The sequence below is a fragment of the Gallinula chloropus genome, assembly GCF_964237585.1.
Source record: "Gallinula chloropus genome assembly, chromosome: 6".
Taxonomy (NCBI): domain Eukaryota; kingdom Metazoa; phylum Chordata; class Aves; order Gruiformes; family Rallidae; genus Gallinula; species Gallinula chloropus.
The window spans coordinates 29449911-29467227 of NC_140091.1; the positions used below are offsets into that span (position 1 = coordinate 29449911).

At 39.6% G+C, this 17317-nt stretch overlaps 1 protein-coding gene across 2 annotated transcripts in view; it reads left to right on the forward strand.

Annotated features, from left to right (window-relative positions):
* Positions 1-17317, forward strand: part of NR5A2 (nuclear receptor subfamily 5 group A member 2) — a gene marked incomplete at its 5' end in the record, with an annotated part of 96199 nt that overhangs the window by 41618 nt on the left and 37264 nt on the right. For both annotated transcript variants that reach the window (XM_084266366.1, XM_084266367.1), the window contains one exon: positions 12727-12846. In XM_084266366.1, the coding sequence (XP_084122492.1) occupies positions 12727-12846 (120 nt within the window). The remainder of the gene's footprint in view (positions 1-12726; positions 12847-17317) is intronic.

A 17317-nucleotide genomic window follows, 5' to 3' on the forward strand; every position in this document is an offset into this window, starting at 1 on the left:
AAAGAGGCAACTTGCATGCAACATGTGAGCTAAAAAATAAACTATGCACATTTCTCTGTTGTGAAAACTAACCTAAAAAACCCAGATTCAACTCCATTTATCAAACGGTCATATATTTGCAAAATGCATATATTTGACACAGTAGATTGGACTTTGGTGCCATGTGTGCTCATGCAAGAGGAAATATAAAAGGAGCTGCCAGAAGCTGTATTTAGAAGTTGGCTTACGTTAGGTTGTACTTAAAAAATGTGTGCACTATCAGAGCCTTCACAGATACAAAGCAATAAAAATAAGGACTGGCTCCTCAATGTCTTCTGTTGAAACCAAGGCATTTTTGCATTTCTGCCTGCATATGAGTTGTAGAATCCATCTCAAAAACACTTATACCTAAATAAGTCATCATATATCATCCAAACTCAGCACACTGTATAACGCTATACCTAGGACAGTGTTACTTAGATGTCAGGTTGTTTGGTTATGCCACACTACAAAAAATATTCTCATGGTGTTGTTAGGCTGGTGTTTATACTTATGTAGAGAGATAGCATGCTTCCATCAGTATCTTTTTGCATTATTTAACTGGACATTCTGCATTTATTTTTGGGGCTGGTAGGTTAAATGGAAAGACAGACAATTTTATTTATGGAGAAGTGTCCATGTATGCTCCATACTGCCAGGCAACCCTTTTCTACTATTACATGTACAGTGACATAAACAGGTACTGTATAAAAACATAGTACTAGGCAGTCCTTTCCCTAAAGACCCTATATTCTAAATGAAAGAGATCCCAAGCTAGATTATTAAATAAATAAAGAGCACCAAAGAGACAATTCAATCCATTACCCATCAGTGAAATGATGCTGAATTTTTGAATGATCTTGCATTCATTTATACTTCTAAATCATTCGAGCTATTTTATGTACCAGGAAAATTACCATGGCAAAGCATTACGTAGCCGTATTAAAAGTTCTAATACACCTTAGAAAAACTTGAGGCAGAGACAAGATATTTTTCTTTGATAAGGCTGGGATAAATCTGTGATTAATCAATGCAGCATATTACATTTGTGTATCAAAGTAACATTTTAGTAACGGTAAATCTTGAAAAACAAAACTCAGGTTAAATTTAATTACAACGCAAAGTGTACTCAGACTAAGATTAGTAGTAAATCGCCAGACACTTGAACACAAGCTATGCAAAGAATGATTTTCTGAAGAAAATATTGCAATTTATTATCACAAGCTCTTGCCCTCTGGCAGAGTTTCTGCCAGTCTGATTAAAACTTAACTCCCACAGTTGTGTACGGCAGCACTTGTGGGTGGACAGGGCGTAACCAAAGCAACCTGATTTTGTTGTTTATTACCCTGGTGTCATTCTGAAATGAGCTAAGGAAAACCTAGTAAGTTAGATGTACAGACTGTCTCCCTTTTTCCTAAACTCACAGTTGATCTTCTGTTGTAGAGAGACATGTAGGAACCCGATTTAGAGACTCGCAATATTTTATACCAGCTGCGACAGAAGAGAAAGCCAGAGGCTGGCTGAGCTGTGTCACAGTCCACAGTCATTTTTACCTGTAAGGTTCCCGCTCATTCTGTGGTTTCTACTGCAAAAGTTCTTCTCACCAACAAGCATCCAAACCAAACAAAAAAGTTCCTTCAATAATATTTTTAAATATTAATATTAAAACTAACTGCAATTCTATGTCAGTATGGCACCTGGGCAGAATTGTGACAAGCTTATTTTAATGATACTTCAGAGATTTCCAAATTAGAATATAGGAAACAGGAAGTGGAAATAAATGGAACAAAACCAAATGAAAGGATAAATAGAAAAAAAACCACATTTTAATGCATATTTGGCTATTCCTTAAACATTCATTTAATCAAATTTCCTGTGATTTTTTTAATAGCATGGCTCTGTCTGCAATTTAACGCTTGACTTTTGTCTGGAAAAGAGCTAATTTTTTTTTAAGATGATGTTCATAGCTGAAAAGATCGAGCTAGATGGTAGTAGGCGCATGCTGAGAGTATCCTGCAATACTTTTAAGATCTAAAGAGCAGTACTAAGTCTTTTGGATCGTTCCTGTGTACAGTAGCTCATTGGATCATGTATCACTGGTGCTCACTACTTCTCCACAACCTTCTTGAATGAATTTGGCTTCTTTTGACGGTGTTTTTAAGTAACAACTTCTATCAAATCAGATGGATACTGGTTTAATACATGACAACCCCCATTCATAATGCTGAGTTTTCTTTCACTTTCTCCCATATTGTTGGGTTGTATTTCTCATTTAATCTCCCCAATGACTTACTGTTACTGCTGCAGCCCCTGGGATGTAAGACAACCCTTCTGCATTTTTTAATTCATCAGTATACCATCTCCTTTCACATCTTGACTGAAGATAGTGTTTCTCATAATTTCTTACCACTTTTGCTGTGGCTTTTTTTGGCTGTTCTATTACAAACCAGAGGAAAACACAATGGAATACATTTGCATGGTGACTGCGATGTTTTATGCTAACACCAGCCTCTGACAAAGGTGTATTCAAGGTGATTTTCTGTCCTGCTCAGCATACTACAGGTCTCAGTCTTGAGACCCCAGATCCGTATGTTTCAGTGATTCAAGTATAGGCAGAAGGAAATAACTGCTCTTACATAGTTAGATGTTTGTCAAATGCATTAGGAGTACTAAGAAAAGTAAAATATAAACCAACACACTTTAATTTAAAAGACTGCAATACAATCAAAAGACAAAGAACTTCTGAAATACAACATTGCTGATTTTATGAGAAGTAGCAATGGAATGGAACATCCTATGTGTGGTTTATCAACGCCCAGCCCTGGGTATCATTATACTTACCCGGAAAATTATTCTTCTCCCATTTATACTGCTGTAAGGTTAAAGTAACTCCTTTTTATCTGTGACATCAACGATGATTTGAATATCTCCATCGGTATAGCTGTGAATACAGTCCCATGCTGTATATACAAATCCACCTTTGCAGATGTTACCTGTTAAAAGAGCAGGGTTATACTTCCCTTACGGCTTGCTCTTCCCCTACTCCACATCCCCTTGAGTAGCTGTACTGGAAATAAACACAAACCCTACTAAAGAGAAGAGTAACCACTTAGTGTAATTTCAACAAGATCAAATTTAAATAACTCTTGTGTTAATGCATGCAAAGAAAGAACAGGACCCTTAGTATGTTGAAAGATTACTCTGACAGCTTCTTACAGTATTAAAGAGTCTTTCTGGAATTAGCATATCTCTTGTGTCACAAGTTAAAAATATCTTCCATAGTACACTTAATTATTTTTTAATAGAATATTTATTTGTGGATAATAAATATAGTTCTTACTAGGACTTTGTCTTTAATATTAACAATCTACCTGTGAGTGCTGTGTTGATCTCTCTCAAAATTTGATGCTGCTGTTTTCTAAGAAATTTTACAAGTGAGAGCTAACATAGGAGGTAAAGTTTCCCACTTCAACACTGTTTTCTGGAAATATGGGGTAGCTGTAAAAAAAAAAAAAGAAATCATAATATTCCCAATAAATTACCAAACAGGAAAGGAACATTACATATTAGAAATCCTTTTAGATAATACTAAAATATGTGCAACTTAGAGAAGACCACAGAGACTTTAGCCAAAGGCAGCTTTACAATGGAGTGAAACTGCTGATTCAATATATTGAGAATAATATTTTTTTTTTTTAATGGAAGTCAAAGGACTTATGTTCATGTAAGTTGAGAGTTAGGAATATGTTCTGGCACAATTTTGCACTTAGTTTGTTAGCAGAGAAAAATCAGGTGTATTTCTGGAGTGATTCAAGGAAACAAACCAGCTTTAGTACCAGAATTGCTATACAAACTAGATAGCATTATCTGATGAAAAAGAAAATAAATTCTAGACCTAACTATGCATAAACTTGTGCTCTACTTATATCAGTAGAGATGCTCAAAGGAGTAGGATTTTGAAGGTCAGTTCTATGGGTCCAGACCTGAAGAAGGCTCTGCCTTCAGATGCTGAGAAGAAGAATTAATTTTCCTCTTTCCTTATCTTTGCATTCACTTTGACAGGGAAGAAACACTGCACTGTAAGCAAAATTTTCAGTTGGAACTAAAAAGAAATCCTTTTCTTATTTTCAGTTTGAAAAAACCCACCCAAAAAAGAACCTAAGAAAAACACATTTATAATTCATCAGAAATAATGCTGACTGTGAAATACTAAGTCATTTTCATGCAGTTTGCACAGAGATAAATGTGAGGAGTTTTACATGTTGCATTTAACGCACTATATAATATATATGCACACAAAGTTTGTTGTAACAGCCCTTTCATCTTACCTGTGAAGAACTGAGATTTATCATTTACCTTCTCCTTAATAGAGGGGAATGCTCTCTAGATGGAGTCCAAAGATCCATAAAAGACGAGAGATCTTATTCTTAGAAGGATCACCATCTACTGCTTGCCCATCTCCCTTCAGCAATCAGAGGCCCCTAGGCTCACACATCTTGTGTTATATTCCTGCAAGAAAATGGGATGAATGGGAGCTGATGCTCAAGGCTGCTTTTTATTAAAGTCTTTTGAGTGAACGGAAGATTAGCACAACCCAGGAAATGGCTGGTTGCTGCTGCTTCGAAGCCCTCTTTCACAGTGATCTTGCACACACACAGCTGTCCAGGGGCATGCAAGGGAGAAGCTGTTGCAAAGCTTTACCTGTGCTCATTTGCTGAGCAGGAAACACCACATGCCATTCAGAGCGTGGGCACTACATACTCACCACTTCACATTTTGGAAGGGTAATAGTGTGAGGGTTCTTAAAGGCATAGGGTTGCTTTGTGTTGTAAATTCCTTATCTATAATCTTTAAAAAACCCTGAAAACTGGCTTGATATTCCAAATACTCATGGATCCGCTAGCAGGGACTTCACGACGCATTTTAGTCCTCCTCTCCTCCCCTCTCTCTGGTCTCTGCTGTTGAATAAGGGGTGAGCATATTAGCCTTTCTTTCAGCATGGTACCCAGCAGTTACTTCCCTCTACCTGGATACCGATTCACACAAGGCATACAGGAACTTCCTGTCTTGGACAGGTGAACTCCCTGTTGCAATAAGCTGTCACTGATGGATTCAGACATTCAGCATACACCAAATGTAAGTGCACCTTTATAACAGCCCCTTTACGTGCTGTAAAGGAGCAAGAAGAGGCACACACTGAAGTATTTCTGTATTTCCTTTCATTTTTAGATCATAAAAAGATGTAAAATGCTACTAAACTTGGATGGATTTTATACTCACTTCACACTAGAGCTAGACAGCAACAGGATAGTCATCTAACCCAACACAGGCTTGTAAAGATCACTCCCTGCCTTTACCCAGAAATTTTATATAACACACAGGTTTCTAGTAAAGAGATGGAACAATCATAGTTAATATTAAATCATTTTTTCTTGAACTTTGTAGCGTTTTATTACTGAGGTTATAGGTGGTAATCACATTTTATTAGGGCATTCACTGATTCTGAAAGTTACATGCATTTACTTTTAAAACTGCATTGGCTCTTACATGCTGCTTTTTGACAGCAGCCTTGCACAGGAGGTTTCCCACTGTTAGCAGCAACCCATCTGGAGAGTCCAAATCCTTGCCTACCTGTGTAGCAATCTGGAAACCAAACACACATACAGGAGTTAAAAATTAGCCTCTGGAGTGCACTTGTCTTATAAAACTTTGATTTGGGGTAATTTGCTTCGCTATAGCATAAGAAAATGGAGTAAGAACTTGAGCTGTATGTCTGCAATGACTTGTGAGTGATCTCCTAACTACATTTGAAAGAAAGTTCAACCATCCCTTGAACCTCTATGCTTCAGGCTGAGTAATTCAGACAGATGTTTAATTGCTTCATATTCACTAGGAAATAGCTATTCAATGGCCATAGAACTTAAAAGTGGCACTATGAGATGAATGCTTCATGCTATTTCTACATTGGCATTCTCTCTTAGAAGCATAAGTAAAAACAATTCAGCTGAATCCAACCTGGTTTTATCACATAAATTTCAATAATTGTATTTTTTTAATCATTAGATACCCTTTTAAATTTTTAGTAGCAGAAAAGCCCAAAGCTATAGTGCAATTTGATGCAAATGAAAAGAGATGAAAAAGGATTCTCCAACTTCTCAAAAAGGGAGGTGTAGACTAGGTAAAAGGTGAGTACACTGTTTAACAGAATCTTCAGAAATAATTACAGGGAAAATATTTAACTTAGAGAAAGACAAAAAAACCCCAAACATGACCCTGAAACTTTTAACAGGTAATTCATCCTGTGTCAGGCTGAAAATACCTCTTCAGAAGAAAAATTGTAATAAATCTGCAGTTGTTGGTTACAGTATGCTAAATATTGTGAAACACTCTCCTAAAGGAAAGACACAGTGTGGTTTTGATAAGAGTAAGGTGCATTTCAGCAAAGCATACACATTATTCTTCATTTTACTGTTTGGCAATTTCAATGTTTTTCTTCACAGAAAACAAAAGTTTATAATGATTAATGTTCTGTGCTGTGGGAAGCACACACTACAACAATACTACTCTTGTGTCGCACTAGCTTTCCTCATCTATAACATCAGCACAAATAGTTTTTCAGATGAGTAACCAGAATTTCTGAGATAAGTCCTTCCTTTAACCACAATTGATAACGTGTGATTGTGTATTGCAGTGTCAACAGAGGCCTCAATGAGCCTGACAAACTTCCACTGAGTCCCACACCAAAATCTCAGGCCCAGCTGAGTAGGAGTCCAGGGTTTAGCAGAGAAATGCAACATTCCCACCCACAACACCAGACCATCTTTTTGTCCTGCCAAGAGATAGCGTGTCACCACAGTGCTCAGATTTATCCCTTCACACTTCAAATTGAGAGTCTATTTCTTCCTCTCCTGGAAATATCCAACATGGCATGTATTACATTGGTAAGACAAATTACACAAGCTAATAGTTGCATCTAAATGTATTCTCATGCATGCCTGTTTTCTAATCCGTGTTAGCAGAGAGCACAGAAAAGTGATTTAAAGCCACCTTATAATGCCAGCTGGCAGTGGAGGAACTTAGGCATGCCTCCAGGGAATTCTGTGTTCAAGACTATATACTGATACTTGACAGTATGAAGTCACTGTACAGATGAGCAGTACCACGTGGATCTTTCACAGTGGACACAAAGAAGTGTCGCAGTTCCACCTGGCTCCATGGTTCTCGTAAACCTCTGGGGAAAAAAGGGTCAATGGACTTGGTGGAGGGGGCACATCTCTCTCTCTCTTTTTACAAATCTGGGATTTTAAAGTTTTAAATGGGGCACACTACTTTGTAGTCAAGTTGAAGAGTAAGCTAATGTACAGAGCATGACGACTCTCCTATGCTTGGGGCATAGAGCCTCCTTCTGCACTGTGACACACCTTCATCCATTCCTCCTCCTGGCCCAGCTGTACAGCTGTTGTGCTCTGGTGATTTGTTGAGAAGAGCTGGGATGACCAGAGCTGGCACAAGGGAAGCATGTAGGCTGCAGCCAGTCCTTCCCCAGAGCAGCATCAAATAGGCTGTGCCAGCAGCCATCTTCCCAGGGACAGGGAAAAAGAGAGCGAGCACGTCAAAGGTTTCTTTCACAGAGGTCACAATACTGAAATTAATACTGATACTGAGCACGTTTCTAGCAGGAGGTCACTGAAGAAATGTTTCCAGATCAACAGGGGAAAGACAAAATCTTCAAACCTTTCCAGAATATAGTGCACTGCATCCTGCCATTCACCTGTATGCACGTTGCACAGGCAAACTGACTGCATGGTGTCTCATTCATCAAGTCTACCTGTTTACCTATCAGCATTCCAGGTGTTGGGACACCCTTTTTGCATCACGAGTTATGCTCTTACGTTAGCGTATTCTGCCCAGCTTGGAAGTTAGCAGGCAGCATAGCGGGATTGCGCTGGGTGGCTGTGGCAATGGCCGTTTGTCTTCCAGCTTGTGAGTTGGGGAATGCACTAGTCTGAACAGCATGAGACACAGGGTTATGGAGGACTCCAGATTCTGACATGCTTTCTTTCCCTCCTCGTAAGGATGGGTAAATAGGATTTTCATGTAGGAAACACAATTTACCTGTTGCCATGTATTAATACTATCAGGAAGCTATCCCTTGCTCAACTTTCGTACACTTACTCTTTGAGTAGACAACGCACAGTCCCACTTTCACCTCCAGGACTTCTCCTGCCTGTTATGGCAACAGCCGCCATCCTCTGCTCCTCTAACACAAAGTACTTGCTCCTCTTCTGCCCCCACAGCACCACTTGCTGTCACACAAACCCTTTAAGTCTGCATTTCATCCAAACTACTTACCCTTACCTTCAAGGTTTTACCCAACATACAACTTCCCTTGTGTCTCATCACACTGCCACCACATTCCCCTCCTTTAAAGCTTCCTCCTAAACACCCTCTTTGCTTCCCTTGTCACTTAACAGCACTTTTACAAGCGTGACATTTTTTACTCCTTTCATACTCGTAACATTAATACTCCTTCATGCCACCCTGTGTGCTGCAGATAATCTGTTTCTTTTGAGTCACACACCCTCCCTTAGCTTCCCTGACAACTTTCCTTAAAAGCCATTTCTTCAGCAGTAATTTCCAGTTATGCTATCCCCACTGGTGTGCTTTCATCTGAATGCCCCTGGCCACAGACACCTAAATTTAACCATCTGGGCACAGTATTTACTCAGGCTTTTGCTTGAGGCTAGATATCTGTCAAATAGGTATCTCATTTGACAACTTGCTTAGGTAAGACATGGGTTACATTATCCTTGTCTCAATTTTCTGTTACAGCAAGGAGCAGCTGCAAATTTGGGGAGTGTTCTTGCAGCAGCCGGTTGTTGACTGCATGATGTTCAATTTTATTTATAAGCATTTCCAGTATTTGCAAGCATGTCCTTTGTGGGTTGGGACAAACAACATTTTCTTGTAGTTGTTAAAACATTGATAATACTCAAAGATCTCCAGAAACTGAAAAACTTCGAAGTTTAGTCATTAGCACAAGTTTATGAGCTTGTTTCTAGTTCAGCATATATCGTGATTGAAAATTACATGGATTATAGGGACGGCCCAGAGTGGAGCTAAGTTATCTTGCCGACAGAATCTTATCATTTTCTCCTGCTTACCCTGTTAATGGTGGACTAGCATGCTTTGGCTTTGGAGTCAGGAGACTGAAGTCCACAAAGTACTTTTTCTGCAGAGGACTTTCCTCTTCAGAACTCACTCTCCCCTTCAGCCACCAAAACTTAAGCCTCTTTGCCTTCAGGATCTGTTTAAAGCACATACTTGTTTTGGTGAAAAGCAGGTATTTTCATTTTTCCAGATAATACACTTCTGCAACTCATCCACTGCCATGCCACAGAAACACAAAGCTGTTTGTGTCCTGGCTGAAGTTACACACATCATAAAATTTACCAGGTCATTCTAACATAAGTGACATGACTATTTTTGTACAATGCAATCTATGTCATTTCTATTTTTCATTTTGGATGCATTAGCAGAGATAAGTATGTGTTTTTCCTCATCTCCATGTCTTTCAGAAGTAGGCTGGAATTGATCATTTGCCCTACACGTTAGTAATCCATGACCCTCCTTAAAGTCACTTCTCTTTCTTCCTAGTGCAAACTGGGAAGCATTCTGCTGCCCTGCAAGCTTTCTTAAAATGGCAAAAGCAGCTGGATCCAATAGCCCTTTGAAGGGAATACTGTGTTTCTGCTGTGTATTGTGCTCTTTATGCTATCTATTTTATAGGCTTTCACTGGTTAAATTGCAGTGGACTCAGAGGAGATGATTTTGTGAACCACTGGCAGCTGTTAGCTGTTGCTAGCTTTGTGAGACTTATAGAACAGCAGGAACAGACTATGTGCAAAACATTTTGTGTGTGATTTTGCTGCCTCATACTGTTCTCACAGCACCGGCTCGGTAATGATACAATAAAGCTTGGGAGGTAAGCTTTGATTGAGGACTCGCTGTTGGGGCCTTCAGAAAGCCAGACCTGTAAATGCAGTTTGTTTTCAAAAGCCTGTGGCTGAGACAGATGGGTTAGCTGGAAATACGTCATTTATAATGTAATCAAATGCTTGACCTCTCATTCAGGTATTAGTTGTTACAACGTGGACACTGAATGTTTAAACCGTCCCCAGTTTGTTTTGCTCAGATGTAAACTGTGATAGCTTTGTGTGGAATGCTAATTTTGGATTAAACTATCATGTAAGCTTGATTTATTTGATTTTTGGAATACCTTGTATTACAGAGGAGAAAAGGATCACAAAACAGTTTTGCATAAAAAGCAAGAGTACTTGAATCTATAATTTTCACACATTTTCTTCATGCCTTATATTAAACCTGGCCCATGTTTTGGTCTGGAGTGCAGCAATGGAGTACTTTCCTCTCCTGAACTAAGTCACTTGTTTGAGATGGTTGTGTAGTCAAATACCTGTTGTGGGCAGAAGAAGAGATACTTAATTTGGAGTCAGCCTTGCTCTGTGATCTGAACAGAAATGAGTTATCATGGGCACAGACAGCATAGGATCAGAGCACAGTTTGTGATGGCACGAGCTGCACTTTGCGCGGAATATCCGTCTGCAGAGGCCACACCCCTTTCTTTCCTCCATCTCTATCACCGTAGCTTATAGAAGTTATTTGAACATACATGTACTAACTGTCACTGTCTGTGGAACTGCAACTGTGATAAAAGATTATTCTTAATACTGGAAAGCCAAAGCATGCAAGACATTTGAAATACCAGGACTGAGAGCATTCGCTCAGCACTAACTCAAGTCTTTTTGTGTCTATACATTAAAACCTGTTACACCACAAATGCAGATCGAAGATAGAAGAGGAATAGGAGAGAAAATACAAGCATTAACTAGTTCTGCAGTGCTTGGTTTTGCAACTTTAAGATATTAGTTTGGCATAGATGTTTGGATACAGATTTCCTTGGGTTTTTTCTTCTTTTTGTTTAACAAGTAAATGTGTGTGTGTAAAATAATTTAAAAAAAAACCCTAAACCACCCATGAAAGTTATATCATCCTGTTGGTAAAGCAGTAGTAGAGGGAATGAGTTGTGCAGTTTCCCAGCACAAATACCTACTGTAGGAAAAAGCAAGAACCAGGGGTCCCAGTGCCAGCTGTGGGGGAGAAAGTGGCCCGACCTGCACACGGCTTCTTCTGCCCTCTTCTCCCCACTGTCTCTGCTATCCTGCTCCCTTTCCCCTCTGCTTTCACTTGCTTGCACCATCCAGCAAGGGAGAATAACTCGCAACAGGTACCTAAGGGGGAGAAACTAGGACAAGAATAGCTAGGAAAAGACTGTGGGTGGGGAGAAGGGAAGTTAAGGCAAATGAAGGAGGCAATCAGAGACCAAGCAGCATGGCAAGTGACTGGAAAGAGGGAGACAATAGTAGGTAACTTTCACAGGTAACACTACCAAAATCTATTAGTAACAAACCTAACTTCCTTCTCTACCACACAACAAGGTTGAAAGAATAAAGTTTAAAAATTCATTATGTTGTAGCTGATAAAAGCATGTATTACATTATCTAATTCAGCTCATGCAGATCGCTCCTTATAATGCGGTTTGCTCTGCATTATCAAATCTAGTTCTAAAGCGACTGAAATTAGAACGTCTGAAATTCAGTTTTCATAGTCCATGTCTCAGAAATTCTAAGGCATTTATCCACTTTAAATGTTCTCTTTTCTAGTTTCTTTTTACACCACATATTTAATCCGTGCAGCACTTGGTATCTGTGCAGGTTCTTAGACTCCTTTTGACTATATACACGCTGTTACCACATTCGCAACAGACACTGAATTGTAGCAAGGCTAATGCATGCATGTCTTCACTCTTTCAGTTCCAGGAGATATTGATACCTACACCATGACTTAAATTCATTGTCTGCCTTCCACTAATTTGTGAATTCTTTTCTGCCATTTCCATGGAAATCTTCATTATTTTTTCAGTCTTCAAAGTGACTAAAACTGAATGCAATCATCATGCAATCCAGTGGCAATAGGAGTCAGTTCAGTGAAAGACTTTGTTGCCATACTATGTACATCTCAAAGAATGTTACACAAAATCTTGTGTATGTTCCTTCTATTACAAACTGGAGTCAATAGTTTGTCTCACTGCCCTGTGCCCAGCCCTTTCCTGCCCTACCAATGACACCTGAATTTACTCAGCTACTGTTTATGAAGAAGTTTTCCTCTGCTTTCATAGTACCACAACCACTCTTGGTGGGAATGATCACCTCTCTTCACTTTTACCTTTGCAAGGAACCCATCGCTGTCTTGGGCTTGTTGCAACAATAATGCTCTTAAAAGTTAACATTAGCATTATTTCTGCTGCTCTTGTTTTGGGGAAAAATAATATCCCATTTCCGTGATTGTTTAGTGAATAAGCTATTATTACTTTGCATAACAATGCATAGTGCTGCTTTCCTAAAATGTAATCAGTAGTAAATATTCTATACATTTTACATTCTATACATTTCCTGTTTCAGCAGTGCCTTATTTATTCAGCTGAGAATAATAAATTTATGCAGAGGTAATTTTCTACAGCATTTCTGCTCTTGTGACATTAACCAGATGCTTGAAGGAAGACTGACTCTGTAGTAGGATGTAAGACTTACTTTCAGAGACATGCCACCAACATTCATGTTTACTTTACAGGTTGATGACCAAATGAAGTTGCTTCAGAACTGCTGGAGTGAACTCTTAATCCTAGATCACATTTACCGGCAAGTGGTACATGGGAAAGAAGGTTCCATCCTTCTGGTTACCGGGCAACAGGTGAGTATGTGGGCTCAGAGAAGTATTGATGGCTTTTTAATAATAATTTTCAAAATAGCAGGAGTTTAACTAGGTCAGAAGCACTCCTGTGTTCTCAGAGATTCTCCACAAATAATGTAGATAAAATTACTTGTGCACTCTGTTCCTAGTCTGCTGATTACAGTTAAACTTATAAAAGCAGATATAATCATAAGCACTTTGCTTTTCAAATATACTTGTATACTTCGGTGATTGAAAAATAGCAGATGAGAAGTGTTTCTTGAGAAGCTGTATTTCCTTGAGGCTAAAATGGTTTCTGACAGCAACAACAACAGAACTCCCAAACCTGATGCTTTAGGTCGAAGCAATTATAGCTTATTTTCCCTTCAGAATTGTGGTTTATTCAAAAGAGTCACTAGCTGGGTCAGAAACCTAGAGAACCTGCAGCTACTACCTAAGAAGCATCTTGCTTTTAGTGAAGTATGTATATGTGTGAGAAACTCAGGAGCTGAGACATCTAATCCCAAGAAAAATGACTCCGTTTCTAGGCTATGAATGTAGGTATTGTCTCAGGAGCTGTCTCTCAATATGCACCCTGCAGTTTCTGTACAGCTTTCCAAGGGTTATTTTTCTTCAGGTGTTAGATGCATGGATGTCCTAAAATGCAAAAGCAATGATGGGGCAAATACTAGGACAACTTTGAGAAAACCCCTAATTATATGAGCAAAAATCAGTTTCATTACTCTTGATTTATATTGGCGCTATTGAGAAAATGACTGACTAGTCTTATTTGTTATGTGAATAGCTGGTTTTTAAAGGTACTGTGTGCCTAAGTCCCACTGAAATCATTAGACATATCTACATACTCTTAAATTCTAGCTATTGTCGTCATTTCTCCACACTACTAATCCTTACCTCATTAGCCACAGTTATCTTCTCTTGCAAAAAAAACCCCTCAGCTGTACAAGGCAAAGCTCTCGAGGCAAAGCACAGCATTTCATCACTGTTGGACAACAGGTAGCAGGATGCTTATTAAATGCACTGCTTGCAAATCATCAGCTGTTTTTGGAAGTTGTCTACATTTCCAAGCAGAAGTATAACCTCCAACCAAATTAAAAACTGGCTAAACCAGAATGATTACATCATTTTTTGCTCCAGTTTTGTCAAATGGGTTTAATACATCCTCATTTCAAACTAATTTCACTTTCCTATGCCAAAGTTTATGATTTTTAAGCGAGTGGCAGTACAAGCACCCTGAGTCTCTTAACAGCTGTGCCTTCCTCCCCACACTCAGGCTGCTTGGATGCCAAGGAGCCGCATTACGAGAACACCAAACAAGAACACTACAGTGAGTTTCCTTCCCTATGGAAGGTCCTCTTCCCGCTTTCCAATGGCTGGAGAACATGCTCCCATGCACACACCACAGATTCTCTTTGAGAAGCAGGGTGACACCAGACCTGAAGTCAATGTGTGATCTCTGGCTGCTGTTCTCGAAACTGGAAAGAGCCTGAAATCCATGTATTGCCACTGTATTGTCCTGACTTCATTCAGCTCTGGTCAGTGTCATCTTAGATGAAAAGCCAGATTGCTTACAGGAGTGGGCACAGCTGCACACACTGTGCCTGCTCTCCCTGGGCTGTGAGTGGCATGCATGCTCACAGAAAGACTGCTGGGACCTGAGGTGGTGCAGAAATGCCACTGCTTTGCCAGTATGCAAGTTGTATGTGCTTTGTCATTCAAAAGCATCGACTTTAAAACATAATCTATTTAAATGGTTTTCACCCATGAAAGTCTTTGATTGAAGAATCTCTTTTATCTAGATGGACAAAGATGAGTGAGCTGCACAGAAATTTTAAAATATCTAGAATTGACAGAGCCACACATCTTAAAATCCAGCCTACAGTGGATTTTAAGGAGTCTGTGTTCCAACCCCCTTCTCCAACCAGGTTTCTCAAGGTTTTGTCCAGCTGGGATCTGAAAACCCCAACAGATGTAAAATGCATGACCTCCCTGTGCAGCCAGCATCACTGCCTGGACATCTTCATGGGGAGAAAGTTTTTCCTTAGTTCTGGTCTGAATCTCTCTTTTTTTTTCTTTTTTTATTTTTCTTCCAACTTCTACCTGATGCTCATCACTCTCTTCTTCCCTGAAAGCACAGAGCCTGGGAGACCTTGTCAGTAAAGGCTGAGGCAAATGCAGCACTGGTCTGTGTTTACCACTACTAAATCACCAGTGGAATCCAGCAGCAGTCCCACATTAGTCTTGTTCATCTCCTAAGTAGCAATTTGACATCCCTTGCAAGTCTCAACTCTGGCTGAACACTGGCTTTGTAACATCCCTCCATACCTGGACACTGCTTCTAAATCACTTGTTCTGAGCCACTGCTGGCTGCAGCTGCTGGCTGCTGCCTTTTTGTGTTCTAGCTCAGTTGTGAGTTACTTGTGTAGCCAAGCTGATCCAATACTACTGCTTCTCTTCCTAAGATGGACCACCTTGGCAGCATCAACTCGGTCTGTTCTCATTCTAAGACACAACACCAGATCAAAAGTATTGATGACTGGACTGTTATGACTGTGTCTGTCTCCCCTGTATTCACAGTAAATAATTCTGGAAAGCCACACTTCTAGACCCAGGCTTTACAAGGCTTTGCTATTGCACTAAATGCTGCATACGTTGTAGTCCCTGCCCTGATCCTTCCACTTCCTACAGTAGAAAAAGTGAGATAACCATGCCACCATCTCATAAAAATTAATTGATTAAGGTGTGGAAAGCACTCTGACACTTCAGATGAAAAGTGCTGTAGATGTTTTTATTTACTGCTACCATCAAAACACTATGAGCAAAATTACAGTCCATCATCTGGCTTTCAAAGATATTAACTTTAAACTGAGGACCTGAGCTAGATAGCCTACTTTATTACCTGAGAGATCATGATTATTGTCACAAGTTAGCAAATTTAAGACCTCAGAAGCCTCACTCCTTGCTTTCCTTAATATATCTCTCCATAAAGGCTACTCATAAACACAGTGCTTTCTACAATCACAATCAGGAGGGAAGCTATAAGAGGGGAATTATCACAGCTTAATTAGAAGATACCTGCTTTCTCCACTTAGGCTGCACAGCCTCTGCTCCTCAGATACAAAAGCCAAACTTCACCTAGCTCCCCAGGGCCATACCATTGTCAGTTCTACACTAGGTATCTAAAATGGGCTAGTATTTAGAAGCACACTCAATAATTTTCAAAAGCATTGGCTCAAAACCCATTACCTTAGGGCATTCCTACCACATTTCCATATATCTGCATTTCCCTCAAGCCACTGGCTTACGAGTTTTACCCAGTGTCAATCTACTGTTCCCACTTTGATGGGGAAAAAGTACAGTCAGCAACAAAGTAGTAAGCATTGGCCCTTGCACAAAAAAAGACTGTTTTATTTTATTTTGTTATTTATTTGGTTGGAGTTTCATAAATGAAGCTCTTTTGTGTGTATGTTTCAAGAAAGCACCTTTTTCAGATCATTACAATTCCTCAGCAGTTCCTCAGAAACAAGTTCCTCCCTATGCTGCACACTTCATTTTCTGCACTAAATACTGCCCCTCAGCAGTAGCAATTACCATTTCAAAAGGAAATAAAGTAGCACAAATGCATTTTACAACTCTCCAAATTTCATAATAGAAAACAGCTAAGGAGTGATTTGCAATGTGGTGGTTAATTGTAAATCATTGCCAATATGCTCTCCACATGCCAAGTTTCAAAGGCTTGCCATGCGGCATGTAATTTTGACAGACCAGTTCTAATTATAGAACTTTAATTCCTTCAACTTGAGCACTTTCCCTTTGCATCTTCTACAATAGCAATACACTGCCAGCTTCCAAGATCCAGCACACACAGGGCAGATACCAAAGTGCTGTACAGCATAGCATTGTTCATGCCTTTTCGTGCAGCAGTCGACACACAACACGTGAATTGTAGCCTCGGCCACCCAGACACAGGCTGCTCATTTTGGTCATACCTACACTCTGCTCACCATTGCCAAATCTTCCTCTGCTGAGTTTGGTCAGAGCCTTTCAGATTAAATAGGCTGTCCAATACCATGCTTGAATCTCAGATTTTGATAATCTTTGAACTACTGATTCAGTTAAGTCACCACGCCGGATTTGTTTTCTAAAGCACAGCACCAGAGTAGAGCATGAGAGAGAACCAAAATCTTGACAGTAGTCTGTTCTGAAGCAAATAAAAATTTAACTTCAATTTAGATCAAAATTTTGTGACTTGAACCTCTCCCTAGACAGGCTACTGTATAGATCTTTCATCTGTACATTACTGGAAGGTGGTAACATGTGGTCTGGGGATTTTTCTGTGGCAATGTAATCTCTATTACACTTACCCACTTAGATAGACAGCTTCTACCATCCCAAGGCAGCTGTATTTGTTGAGGCCTTTGGAGAAGCTGTCTAGGAAAGACTTGCAAGTTCAAGGAAAGCTCAGGTTCTC